Source organism: Pongo pygmaeus, chromosome 23, assembly GCF_028885625.2.
Source record: "Pongo pygmaeus isolate AG05252 chromosome 23, NHGRI_mPonPyg2-v2.0_pri, whole genome shotgun sequence".
Classification (NCBI taxonomy): domain Eukaryota; kingdom Metazoa; phylum Chordata; class Mammalia; order Primates; family Hominidae; genus Pongo; species Pongo pygmaeus.
Genome location: NC_085931.1, coordinates 35053361 through 35067374, shown reverse-complemented (window position 1 = coordinate 35067374; position 14014 = coordinate 35053361). Strand labels below are relative to the sequence as shown.

The following is a 14014-nucleotide window of genomic DNA, read 5'->3' as shown; positions in this document are numbered from 1 at the left end:
ACCCTGCTGAATGGTGTTAAGTTCTAATTGTTAAAGAAAAAGTTATTCAGGCTGGGCGTGGTGGCTCATGCCTGTAATCCCAGCACTTTGAGAGGCTGAGGCAGGCAGATCATTTGAGGTCTGGAGTTCGAGACCAGCCTGGCCAACATGATTAAACCCTGTCTCCACTAAAAATAGAAATATTAGCTGGGCATGGTGGCATGTGCCAGTGATCCCAGTTCCTCCAGAGGCTGAAGCAGGAAAATTGCTTGAACCCAGGAAGCGGAGGTTGCAGTGAGCTGAGATCTCGCCACTGTGCTCCAGCCTGGGCAACAGGGAGACTCCCTCTCAAAAAAAAAAAAAAAAAAACTGTCCGCAGTGGCTCACACCTGTAATCCCAGCACTTTGGGAGTCCGAGGCAGGTGGATCCCCTGAGGTCGGGAGTTCAAGACCAGCGTGACCAACATGGAGAAACCCCGTCTCTACTAAAAATACAAAATTAGCCAAGCATGGTGGCGCATGCCTATAATCGCAGCTACTTGGGAGGCTGAGGCAGGAGAATTGCTTGAACCCGGGAAGCAGAGGTTGCAGTGAGCCGAGATTGCACCATTGCACTCCAGCCTGGGCAACAAGAGCAAAACTCCATCTCAAACAAAAACAAAAACAAAAAACTATTCAATGACACTTGTCAAAGCACAGTAATGAAGACTTTATTCAAGAGGTGGCAAGCACTAGTTGTAGGGACCATGGCAATGGGGTCCTGCCCTGAGGCAGAAAGACTGGACTCAACTTCAAATACAGCAATGGGCAAGTGAGAACTGATAGCCAAGGAGCAGAGTGGGGTCAGTGGGTGCACAATGACTGAGAGGATCATCAGGTGTTTGTAGGGGATTCTGGTTAAATTGTCCTAACAGGATTCTTGTTGAGGGCAGGCCGGGGTAATCAGACATCATGGAGGATGGCAGAGGATAAGGAGGCCGATTAGATTTTGAGAGTGATCAGATGTGGAGGATGAGGATTCTAGCTAAACCAACTTAACAGGATACTTGCTAAAATTGAACAAGGCAGAGATGAACACAGAAGTCCAAAAGTTGAGACCTAGTTGAAAAAGAGCTCAGAAGGCCGGGTGCAGTGGCTTGTGCTTCTAATCTGAACACTTTGAGAGGCCGAGGTGGGAGGATTGCTTGAGCCCCGGAGTTTGAGACCAGCCTAAGCAACACAGTGAGACCCAGTATCTACAAAAAAGTAAAAAAAAATTCAACAGGGCACAGTGGTATGGGCCTGTAGTTGTAGGTACTTGTGAGGCTGAGGTTGGAGGATAGCTCAAGCCCAGGATTTCGAGGCTACAGTGAGCTATGATCACGCCACTGCACTCCAGCCTGGACAACAGAGGGAGACCCTATCTTTAAAAAAAAAAAAAAAAGAAAAAGAAAAAAAGAAAAAATAACTTAGAAAACTCTGAGGAGAATCTTTGTCAATGGTCGCTCTTGAGGAGTTCCACCCAATGTCAGGGGAGGCTGGCCCTGGTCCCAGCTCCTGTGGACAGTTCCTCCCCCGAGAGGCAGCTGGTGGGCACTAGGCTGACAATCATTGCCCTGAGCTGGGCAGAGGAGAGCTGGCCCAGCACCTGAACCCACTTGTGTTCTGTTCTGTCTGGAGACCTGCAAATGACACTTCATCTCTAACCAAGAGAAGGGTATCCATGTCTTCCCCATGTCTTTCTTAACCATGTGGCTTCCCTTCACTCACCTGAGGTTTGGAGTCTGGGGAGTCCAAACTACCTGGTACAACTCTGACCCGTGGCTAACGCTGTGAGCAAGTCATTTCACCTCTCCCTGAGCCTAATCCCCAGTCTTGACAGTGACCAAGGCTGGGCATGGTTGTTCATGTCTGTAATCCTAGTGCTTTGGGAGGCTGAAGCAGGAGGATTGCTTGAGGCCAGGAATTGGAGAACAGCCTGGGCAACACAGTGAGACCCTGTCTCTACAAAAAATTTTAAAAATTAGCCTGGCATACTGGTATGTGCCTGTTAGTTTCAGCTACTCAGGAGGCTGAGGCAGGAGGGTCGCTTGAGCCCAGGAGCTGGAGGCTGCTGTGAGCTATGACCAGTGGATGGAGAGATTACTGAAATTGGAAGGAAAGAGACATAGGCCCCCTTGAGAGGATCGCAGCCAGGCTGAGGCAACCTCCCAGGGAGGGAGCCAGGGAACAGACACTCCGACTTCTCTCTCCTGCCTCCTGATGTCCTGCTGGTACTCACCATCGACCAAGTTGGTCAGTAAGGGAGCCCACTGATGTGGGCTGCACAGGTGGCTCCCTGGGGCAAAAGCAGGGTGGGAGGGGACTGCAGTGGATTCCTCGGGTATGGTATAATAAGAAATAGATCTTTGTCCTTGGTTCCAGGCACAGAGCTCCTAAAACTCTTGGATTTTTTTTTTTTTTTTTTTAGACGTAGTTTTGCTCTTGTCACTGGAGTGCAATGGTGCAATCTTGGCTCACTAAAACCTCCACCTCCTGGGTTCAAGCAATTCTTCTGCCTCAGCCTCCCGAGTAGCTGGGATTACAGGTGCCTGCCATCACACCTGGCTAATTTTTTTTTTTTTGTATTTTTAGTAGAGATGGGGTTTCACCATGTTGGCCAGGCTGGTCTTGAATTCCTGACCTCAGGTGATACACTGATCTCGGCCTCCCAAAGTGCTGTGATTACAGGTGTGAGCCACCATGCCTGGTCACGGAATTTCTTGAGTGATAGGATTTTGTTATTTGCAACGAGCCCCATTTCATCATACCTGCACTTATGCTAATGAGGTGACAGGGTAGGGCCACTAGATTGCCTCAGGATGGAGCTGGTCACCAAAAAGACCAAGAGATTAGAGGGTCAGAATGTTCAGCCCCACTCACGGAGCTCTAAGAAAGGGAGAGGAGCTGAAGATTAAGGTCTATAAAAACTCTTAAATGACAAGATTTGATGAGCTTCCAGGTTCGTGAACACATTGAGGTGCTGGGAAGGTGGTGCTCCTGGAGGGGACATGGAAGCCTCTAGCAACCTACTCCCCCAGGATCATGCCCAGTGCATCTTTCCCATCTGGCTGTTCATGAGTGGTATCCTTCATAACAAACCAGGAAATGTAAGTAAAGGGCCTTCCTGAGTTTCGTGAGCCATTGTTGCAAATTATCAAACCCACAGAAAGGATCCTAGGAATCCCCAATTGATGGCCAGTTGGTCAGAAGTGCAGGAGTTGCACTTGGCATCTGAAGAGGGGACAGTCTTGTGGAATGGAGCCCTTTGACTTGTGGGATTTGATGCTAACTCTAGATGGATAGTGTCAGAATGGGATTACATTGTAGTACACCCAGCTTGTGTCCAGAGAGTTAGAGAATTGCTTGATGTGGAAAAAATCCACACATTTGCTGTCAGAAGTGTTGTGTGAGTAGAGAGAAATAGTGTTTTCGCAGAGAGGGGCAAATGGAACAAGTCCAGTGCTAGGCTCTGAGGGATTTTGCCCATGAAAGAACCAGCATGGTGCCCTGCACAGGGGAGGTGCTCGGGTGAGTTGGTTCCTGCTCCAGGGGGAGCTCAGAAGACACGGTCCCTGTTCTCATTGCCTATTCTGCAGAGGCATGGAGCCCTGTTGGGGAGAAGGCTTGTCTTGTCTAGCACCCCCACGCCACCATCCCCAGAAGGCTGACTGGCATTTCTGTCCACAGTACATTCAGGCATTCACCAATGAGACGTGGCAGGCGCGTACTGGAGAGCCACTGCCCGACCACCTAGTCCTACTTATGTGGTCCCTCATCGTGTCCCTGTATCCCCTGGGAGGCCTCTTTGGAGCACTGCTTGCAGGTCCCTTGGCCATCACGCTGGGAAGGTAAGTGCTTCCTGTGTACCCCCTGAATGCCCTTTAATGCGGAGCGCTGCAGCCTGCAGGCTGAGGAATGTGGAAGAAGGAATAGGCCCAGCAAGCTCCAGGCCCAGATCAGCTCCTCATCCAGCCTCTTACTCTGCCTGGAGTTTCACCTTGCAAGCCACGTCTTCAGGGATTTGGTAGAGCAAACAGTCCTGTGCTACAAGAAGGAGGACTCCTGGTTTCTAATTTCATGTCTGCCAACAAGTGCTAACTGACCTTAAACAAGTATTTTCTTCCTGGGCCTCACTTTCCTCCTGCGTATCTAATGCAGTTCTTGGATTTCAAACAATACAAACTGACTCTGATTAACAGAATCAAAAATGTAATAGCTGGAAGGATATTGGGGCAGCTCATAGCATGAAAGAAGTTCTTAGAAGCCAGGCCTGGCGAGGCATGGTGGCTCACCCACGTAATCCCAGCATTTTGGGAGGCTGAGGGGGGCAGATTGCATGGGTCCAGGAGTTTGCGAACAGTCTGGGCAATATAGTGAGACCCCATCTCTACAAAAAATTAGCCAGGTATGGGCTGGGCGCAGTGGCTCATGCCCGTAGTCGTAGCACTTTGAGAGGCTGAGGCGGGTGGATCACCTGAGGTCAGGAGCTTAAGACCAGCCTGACCAACATGGTGAAAACCCATCTCTACTAAACATACAAAAATTAGCAGGGCGTGGTAGCACATTCCTGTAGTCCTGGCTACTCAGGAGGCTGAGGCAGGAGAATCGCTTGATCCCGCAAGGCAGAGGTTGCAGTGAGCCAAGATCATACCACTGCACTCCAGCCTGGGCGACAGAACAAGACTCCGTCTCAAAAAAAAAAAAAAAAATTAACCAGTTATGGTGGTGCATGCCTGTAGACTCAGCTACTCGGAAGGCTGCGGCAGGAAGATCACCTGAGCCCAGGAGATCGAGGCTGCAGTGAGCCTTGATTGTGCCACTGTACTCCAGCCTGGATGACACACTGAACCGCTGTCTCAAAACAGCCGGCTTGCTAGCGATCTTAGTCTGTTTTTGTTGCCATAACAAAATAACTGAGACTGGGTAATGTATAAAGAACAGAAATTTACTTTCTCACAGTTTTGGAGGCTGTGAAGTCCAAGATCAAGGCACCAGCAGATTCAGTGTACTGTGAGGGCTACTCTTTCTGCTTCCAAGATGGTGCCTTGTCCCTGTGTCCTCACACGGCAGAAAGGGCGAATGCTGTGTCCTCATATGGTGAAAGACAAAAGGGCAAAAGGCAAAAAGAGCCTGCCTAGTTCCCTCCAGCCCTTTTATAAAGCACTAGTCCCATCAGTGAAGGTGGAGTTCTCATGGCCTAATCAATCTCCCAAAGGCCTACCTCTAAATACTGTTGCATCGGAAATTAAATTTCAACCTGAATTTTGGAAGAGACACAAACCTTCAAACCATAGCACCAGCACTGGATCAGCAAGACTGGATTAGACCACTGGGCTCATATCTGCACCGTGGGGAGTAGGGGAACAGTCGCAAACAAAAGTGGGGCTCTTCCCACGAAGAAGACGGAGCTAATAACTATTGCGTGGCTATCTCATGATACCTGGTACAGCTGGCATAAGCATGAAAGGAAGAAATTAAAAATTCAAATTTAGCATGTATGCCTATTCTAATTACAGCAAATGTCTGTTCCTCTCCCCAGGACAGGGGGATGTAGTTCTTCCATTCAGCAGCTGACTGGAGCTCTGAAATGTGTTGCCATCGTTGGGTGCCCAGGGTTGGTTGTGTAGGGGAACACAACCATCTTGGTGACAGGAAGCCCCTATTGTTCAGCCCATGTGCATTTTCTGTCCTTCCTACCCTATTTGCTTTGTTTATCACCCAACTGAATAAGCACCGGGATGGTTGAGGAAGGCAGTTGAATGCCATCTACAGATAGAGGGTCATATTGTCCTTCTGCTTATGAAGAGCCTCTTTGCAGCGGGAAGGGGCTTCTGATAAGCAGAAACATATTTATGTATATTTTCAGTTTCTGGGCTAATTTTATTTTATTTTTTATTTTTTTGAGACGGAGTTTCACTCTTGTTGCCCAGGCTGGAGTGCAATGGCGTGATCTCGGCTCACCGCAACCTCCGCCTCCCGGGTTCAAGTGATTCTCCTGCCTCAGCCTCCCGAGTAGTTGGAATTACAGGCGCCCACCACCATGCCTGGCTAATTTTGTATTTTTAGTAGAGATGGGGTTTCTCCATGTTGGTCAGGCTGGTCTCGAACTCCTGACCTCAGGTGATTCACCCACCTCGGCTTCCCAAAGTGCTGGGATTACAGGCGTGAGCCATGGCACCTAGCTATATTTTCAGGTTCTGGGCTAATTTTAAAAGATACACCCACTTAGTGTTTCCCTGTACCTCCTCGAAACCAGTCTTCAAATTCTGCTTCATCTAAGACTTTTTGTCCAACTAAATCTTTTGAAAGAGGGACAGGCCGGGTGTGGTGGCTCCTGCCTGTAATCCCAGCACTTTGGGAGACTGAGGCGGGGGGATCACCTGAGGTCAGGAGTTAAAGCAGCCTGGCCAACATGGTGAAACCCCATCTCTACTAAAACTACAAAAATTAGCCGGGCATGGTGGCGGGTGCCTGTAATCCCAGCTACTCGGCAGGCTGAGGCAGGAGAATCACTTGAACCCAGGAGGCGGAGGTTGCAGTGAGCCAAAATTGTGCCAGTGCACTCCAGCCTGGTAGATAAGAGTGAGACTCCATCTCAAAAAAAAAAAAAAGACAGAGGCAAAAGAAGAAGTCCATGCTAGGCCAGGCACGGTGGCTCACACCTGTAATCCCAGCACTTTGGGAGGCCGAGGCGGGCGGATCACGAGGTCAGGAGATTGAGACCATCCTGGCTAACACGGTGAAACCCGTCTCTACTAAAAAAATACAAAAAAATTAGCCGGGCATGGTGGCGGGTACCTGTAGTCCCAGCTACTAGGGAGGCTGAGGCAGGAGAATGGCGTGAACCCAGGAGGCGGAGCTTGCAGTGAGCCGAGATCGCGCCACTGCACTCCAGCCTGGGCGGCAGAGTGAGATTCTGTCTCAAAAAGAAAAAAAAAAAAAAAAAGAGCCAATACTAAACAATCTGTCTATAGGATAAGTTAAGTTTAAGTCCTTCAATACCTTTAGGTCCAAGCTGATGTGAGTGACCTATTCATGGGACACTTTGGGATCCACATTGGGCAAGTTTGGTTTATACCACTTCTATTCAGTCACGGAGTGCTACAGGGCACACTCAACCTTAGTAGGAGGGTGTCATACAGCACCCAGTTATGATGAGTACATGGCCCTGTGGCATCCTGCAGCCTGGTGTTTATTCCCCACTAGGGCCTAGTGACAAGGCCAGGAGCTCTTTCTCCTTAAGAGGATAGCAGGCTGGGCATGGTGGCTCGTGCCTATAATTCCAGCACTTTGGGAGGCCAAGGCAAGAGGATCTCTTGAGCCCAGGAGTTTGAGACTAGCCTGGGCAACATAGCAGAACCCCATCTCTACAAAAAAAAAAAAAAAAAAAAGAGAAAGAAAAAATTAGCCAGGCATTGTGGCGCACACCTGTGGTCCCAGCTACTGAGGAGTCTGAGGTGGGAGGATCACCTGGGCCTGGGAGGTCAAGGCTGCAGTGAGCTGTTATAGCACCAGTGTACTCAAGCCTAGGTGACATAGTGAGACCCTATCTCTAAATATATATATATATGGGGATAGTAATCTGCTGAAGGAGAGTAGCTCAACTTAAAGAGCTTTGGTTTTGCATTGTGATCCCTTTTTAGGGTATTTTAACTGCTACTTTGAGCACCACAGGCTCTCCTAAAGCTAAAGGGTTGAGTAGCAGAGCTCTTTGAACTTGGCTTGGGGCCACGATCATGTATAGTTGCTAGTACTCTGCGACGTGAATTTGGCTTTGACCCACTAGAGAATATACTTCTCTTGCTTAGCATCACTCAAAGCTACCAGGTTTTCAAGTCACCTGATAAATGTGCCAGGTCACGACACCTGATGTGGTATTCTGCTGCCTCCAAAATGGAAAGAAGCTCTCAGAGGTTTGCCCCTCCTCCTTAGAGGAAGGGGACCAAGGTGCAGCAATTTGTCATGCACTTTGGAGAAAATACGCTGCCACCTTAGTCCTCTAGACCTCAGGAACTTCGTTGGAGTGGCAGCCCCCTATCTCGTTATTAATCTTCTACTCTTTGTCACACTGTACCTTACCAAGATTTCTAGTGCACTTGCTGCTTCCTCTTCTCCAGGTCCTTTCTGTAGGAACTCATCAAAATAGTGGGACAGCAGCATGTCCTGTGGGATGCACAGCTCCCCGTGGAATGCACAGCTCCCCGTGGAATGGACTGTGGCCTACAGCTGGACAGCTGCTATATCCTTTTTTTTTCTTTTTTTGAGACAGAGTCTCGCTCTGTCACCCAGGCTAGAATGCAGTGGCGCGACTCGGCTCACTGCAACCTCCGCCTCCCGGGTTCAAGAGATTCTCCTGCCTCAGCCTCCTGAGTAGCTGGGATTACGGGCGCGTGCCACCATGCTCGGCTTAATTTTATATTTTTAGTAGAGACAGGGTTTCACTATGTTGGTCAGGCTGGTCCCGAACTCCTGACCTCAGGTGATCCACCGGCCTCGGCCCCCCCAAGCTGCTGATTACAGACACGTGTGTGTGTGTGTGTGTACGCGTGTGTGTGTGTGTGTGTGTGTGTGTGTAGCATGGTGGGGGGAGCACAGTGGAAGACCTTGAATTTATTTATTATTTATGTATTAGATGGGTTCAAGCAATTCTCCTGCCTCAGCCTCCCCACTACCTGGGATTACAGGCGCCTGCCACCATGCCTGGCTAATTTTTGTGTTTTTAGTAGAGATGGGGTTTCACCATGTTGGCCAGGCTGGTCTTGAACTTCTGACCTCGTGATCCCCCCACCTCAGCCTCCAAAAATGCTGGGATTATAGGCGTGAGCTGCTGCACCCGGCTGCTGCTATACACTTAAGGCAGGTCGGTGGAGGTGTATGACTGTTCCAGCAAGGTGAATGCTACGTGTTTTTGGCAATGTCCGTGTATTGAAATGGAGCAAAATGCACTCACCAGATTGAAGTACTTAATTATTATTAATGGATTTATTAATTCCAGTGAGGAAAATGTATATTATTGTAATTATAATTATTAGTTACAATTGGAGTTACCACTGGATCAAGTTTGTTATAATCTACTGTCATTTTTCATTCTCTAGACACAAGAGACCTAAGCTTTGGCTCATATTTTATCACCAATGTGCTGGTGACTTTGAGCAGAACACTGGCCACTTCTGGTCTTCAGTTTCCCTCTCAGTACAGTGAGCTATATGATCACAGTGAGCTCTCCTGGGTGATCTGTATGACAGCACTTCTGAGCTCAATATGAGGAGCCAAAGCTAATGCTTCATCATGATGGAGCAGGTGACATTTCCAATGTCCCCTCCTTGGGTTGGTGTCTGTCCCATTGACCAAGGCATTGAGACATACAGCCATTCTGAGTTGTGAGAAGTGACTCTGTAGTACATGGAGGAAAATATAAGGAAACTCTACTTGACTCTCTATGTGTCTCTTCCTTCACTCTTAAAGTTCCTGTTCTTCCTCCCTGGAGTTTTATTGAATCTGAGAAATTACATATTAGTACCTTCATTGTTGCTGTTGAGACAGGGTCTCACTCTGTCACCAAGGCTGGAGTGCAGTGGCGTGATCATGGCTCACTGCAGCCTCGTACTCTTGGGCTCCAGCAATCTTCCCACCTTAGCCTCCTGAGTAGCTGAAATTACAGGAGTGTGCCATCATGCATGGCTAATTTTTTTTTTTTTTTTTTTGAGATGGAATTTCGCTCTTGTTGCCCAGGCTGGAGTGCAGTGGCGCAATCTCGGCTCACCACAACCTCCACCTCTCGGGTTCAAGCGATTCTCCTGCCTCAGTCTCGAGTAGCTGGGATTACAAGGCATGTGCCACCATGCCTGGCTAATTTTGTATTTTTTTTTTTAGTAGAGACAGGGTTTCTCCATATTGGTCAAGCTGGTCTCGAACTCCTCACCTTAGGTGATCCACCCACCTCAGCCTCCCAAAGTGCTGGGATTACAGGCGTGAGCCACTGCGCCCAGCCTAATTTTTTTTGTATTTTTTGTAGAGATGGGATTTCATCATGTTGCCCTGGCTGGTCTCCTGGGATCAGGTGATCTGCCCGCTTCGACCTCCCAAAGTGTTGGGATTAAAGGCATGAGCCACCATGCCCAGCCCAATTTTTACAGATATTTTAAAAATTATGTGTTACAACAGACCTGTAAGTGTAGGAACTCTCATCTCATTTGACAGCAAGGATACCAGGACTCAAGGCATTTAATGGCATACTACATACATTTGTTGTGTGTGTCTAATTAGGGCTTGTTACAGTTGCAAAGAGTGGTCCCCAGGGATGGTCCCTCTGGACTGAATCACAGCCTCTCTTTCTGTGTGTTTCACTTCCCCCAAGGAAGAAGTCCCTCCTGGTGAATAACATCTTTGTGGTGTCGGCAGCAATCCTGTTTGGATTCAGCCGCAAAGCAGGCTCCTTTGAGATGATCATGCTGGGAAGACTGCTCGTGGGAGTCAATGCAGGTATAGGGTGGGGGCTTCTCGTCCTGCCTCTCTATGCCTATTTATTCATAAATTCATAAATTCCTTTTATTTCATTTCTTCCTTCATTTCCTCCCTTTATTCATTTATTTATTTTTTATTTATGCCTACCTTTGTCACAAAAGGATGAAGTATAGTTTATCTTAAAGGGCTCATATAACTAGATATTTAAAGTAGGTACAGAACAATGGAAAAGTTGTGTAGGGGTGGGGGAATAAGCATCTCCAAACTTACACTAACAGAGGTCCCATGTTTGAGTAACACTCTAAGCCATGAGCTTCCTGGTAGCCAAAGTGTAAAGGGATATAGGATGAGTTTTCTGATCTTCCCTCAGAAGCAGAATGGCCTGTTAGGTACTCCTCGGTTTCTGGGGCTTTTCATGGGAGAGAGCAGAATTTTGAGCACATCCACCTGGGTTTTTAGGGGCTCCAACCAACAAGTCATCTCTTGACACCCTACTGTTTATACAGCCAAGTGGTGATGTTATCTATATGATGCTATCTATGTTAGTTATCTATTTGTTTGAAACAAATAACTCCAAAATTAAGTGACTTAAAACAATCAACATTTATAATCTCACAGTTTCTGTGGGCCAGGAACCTAGGAATGTCTTAGGTAGGTGGCTCTGGCTTGGGGTCTCTGACGGGGCTGTGCTCAAGCTGTCAGCCAGGGCTGCAGACGTCGGAAGGGTTGGCTGGGGCTGGAGGATCCGCTTCCAAGATGCTCCCTCACATGCCATTGGCAGGAGTTCTCAGCTGCCCACTTTGGGGGGCTCTCCACAGAGTTGCTTGAGGATCTTCACAACATGGCAGCTGGCTTCCTCCAGAGTGATCTGAGGGAGTGAGGAGGGGAGGGAGAGAGAGGGAGACAGGGAGACAGAGAGAGGGCATGCGCAAGAAGTCCAGATGCTTTTTATGTCCTAATTCCAGAGGTCATACACCATTATTCTGCTCATTAGAAGTGAGTTACTAAGAGTAGCCCACGATCCAGGGGAAAGGAACCAGGTCAGACTTTGTCTTCATGTCCCAAGTACCCATCAAAGAAGGAACCCCCAGCTAAATGTTTGTAGGAAGAACAGGGGCACCTCCGAGACTCCTTGGCAATCAGCATAGCAGCCTTCCTTTCAGTTATCTTTGCCCTCGTAGATAGAGGGGCAGGACCTTGATGGGAGAACCCCTAGGTTAGGGAGGGCATACTGCGTTCCCAGGGGTGTGACACCACAACACAGTGGCCTCTTAGCTTTTGCCATTTGTCACCCTCTGGGAGGGCACTGGGGTGCTCTCCAGCTCTCTGTTTTCCTGAAGGGCAGTGTAGGTGCCAGGGTCTTCCCTGGGGGAGCCAGGGTGAGGTGAGAACAGCTGTAGTGATCAATGAAGGAATTGACATGAGTGCTGGGACAGCTGGTAGCCATCCAGGATGTGGTCCTACCTTCCTCCTCCCACCCCCCGCACAGCCCCCTCAGAGCCCTTCACACTCAGGTCCCAGTGATGGGACCTAGGAAGAGCCCATGAACGTGTGGGACTGTGGCCAGGGACCAGGATGGGAGCGGATCTGAGAAAGCCCTCTCTCAGAAGTTCTGAAGAGTAGAGTTGCGATCCTGTTGGCCCCTCAGCAGGTGAAGAAGAACCCCTGAGTGTGGGGAGTGAGGCATCAGCCCTCAGTGCCAGGATCCAGTTGAGTGGCTGGACAGTGCTGAGTGGGGCAGGGGAGACAGGTTGGGTGTCGTGGAGGGGGGTCCCAGCTGGTGGCTGACGTGCCTCTGCTGTGCACACGTCCAGGCGTGAGCATGAACATCCAGCCCATGTACCTGGGGGAGAGCGCCCCTAAGGAGCTCCGAGGAGCTGTGGCCATGAGCTCAGCTATCTTTACGGCTCTGGGGATCGTGATGGGACAGGTGGTCGGACTCAGGTAAGCACCCCTCCCCCACATGCATTGAATATTTTGGAGATACCAGTAAAAGCGTTTCTTCACCTAAATGTCTCCACTACCCACTAGTAGATTAAAGCATTGTTGCTTTGCATGAAGGCATCGAATCATCTATCCACATCTCTGCTGCCAATTCACAAAATGGGTATCAGTCAGTACACTGCAATGTGAATCACCTTTTCCCATCCTCTCCAGGTCAGGGAGCAAAGAACAGGTCTTGACAGAGGAGAGGGTGAAGATTTGGGCTTTCAAAGAGAAACGTGTTCCAGTCATTCCAGAAAAAAGAGGAGAAGGCAGAGCCTGGACCCTTGGGAAGAGGAGTTGTTAGGGATGAGGTGGGGCAGTGGCCCTGTCCTCTCTTGGTCCCAACCTGGGTGGGAGGGATCTTGATGTTCAGACCCAGACTTGGATAGGAAGAGGCACGGGGCAGTTGCAGACTCTCTACAGGGAGGTGTGCGGGTGGGCAGGAGAGCAGGGTGGTAGGACTCTGGCAAAGAGGCATCTGGCTCGGCCTCTCCTCTGCCTCCTTAGGGAGCTCCTAGGTGGCCCTCAGGCCTGGCCCCTGCTGCTGGCCAGCTCCCTGGTGCCCGGGGCGCTCCAGCTCGCTTCCCTGCCTCTGCTCCCTGAAAGCCCGCGCTACCTCCTCATTGACTGTGGAGACACCGAGGCCTGCCTGGCAGGTGAGTCTCTGTCCTTGGGCTCCCAGACTGCCCTTGACCAAGGGGTGCATCTCCCCAGAGTGTATGGGTCCCCATTTCATAGGTGTCATTTATCAAGAAAAAGCTATCCTTCTCTTTGTGCCTCAATTTCATGATCTGCCCATACCTGCCTTCAATCAGAACTGTATCAAGTGGCTGTCCTGACTGCCAGGCAGCAGAATGGATCAGACCTAGCCACTGTTATTCAAGAACTCCAGAGTGGTGCAGAGAAACACACGCATGCACACACACACACACACACAGAGTGAAACACCTGTGCAAGTCCTCACCTACCCAATGCCAACTGGGTGTTAGTCATCTTATCAGTTAACTATGGCTACAGTAAGAATGCCTAAGGAACAATCGCAACATCTCTGCTTTAGAGCAACAATTATTTACTGCATCTTTTATTCATGTACTTGCCTGGCTGGCTGCACAGCTGGGCTAGTTCACAGTGTGGGGCGGGAGAGAGGGGCAGTGGTGAGGTTCAGTTGGCCGATCTAGGCTGGTCTAGACTGGAGCCATTCAGCTTTGCTGCACTTTCTGTCCTCTCACTTTTGGTACCAACGAGTTAGCCTAGGAATAGTATGGTCATGGCAGAGAAACAAGAAACCAAATCCAGTTGCATAAGCGCTTTCCAAACCTTTGGTCCCCTTTTGCCATTAACATTCCATTGGCCAAAGTGAGTCAATCATGCTGCCGAATCCCAAGTCAAGGGATGGGAAAATTGATGGCATATCCTCTCCCATTGCGAGGGGTGTGGATTTAAGGAGGGGTGAAGACCAGGGCCCATTAGTGTACTCTTCTCTGTCACCATGGCCACAATGATTACTTATGTCTCTCCTCTGTGCAAAATGTGTTCAGTCCCATCCCAGGATCCCCCAAAGTCT

The 14014-nt window shown here is 49.3% G+C and overlaps 1 protein-coding gene across 8 annotated transcripts in view; it reads left to right on the top strand.

The window, feature by feature from the left end:
* SLC2A11 (solute carrier family 2 member 11) overlaps window positions 1-14014 on the top strand; it is a 29415-nt gene that overhangs the window by 8335 nt on the left and 7066 nt on the right. For all 8 annotated transcript variants that reach the window (XM_063662880.1, XM_063662879.1, XM_063662878.1 and 5 more), the window contains exons 3-6: window positions 3688-3848; window positions 10358-10482; window positions 12279-12408; window positions 12958-13106. In XM_063662880.1, the coding sequence (XP_063518950.1) occupies window positions 3688-3848; window positions 10358-10482; window positions 12279-12408; window positions 12958-13106 (565 nt within the window). The remainder of the gene's footprint in view (window positions 1-3687; window positions 3849-10357; window positions 10483-12278; window positions 12409-12957; window positions 13107-14014) is intronic.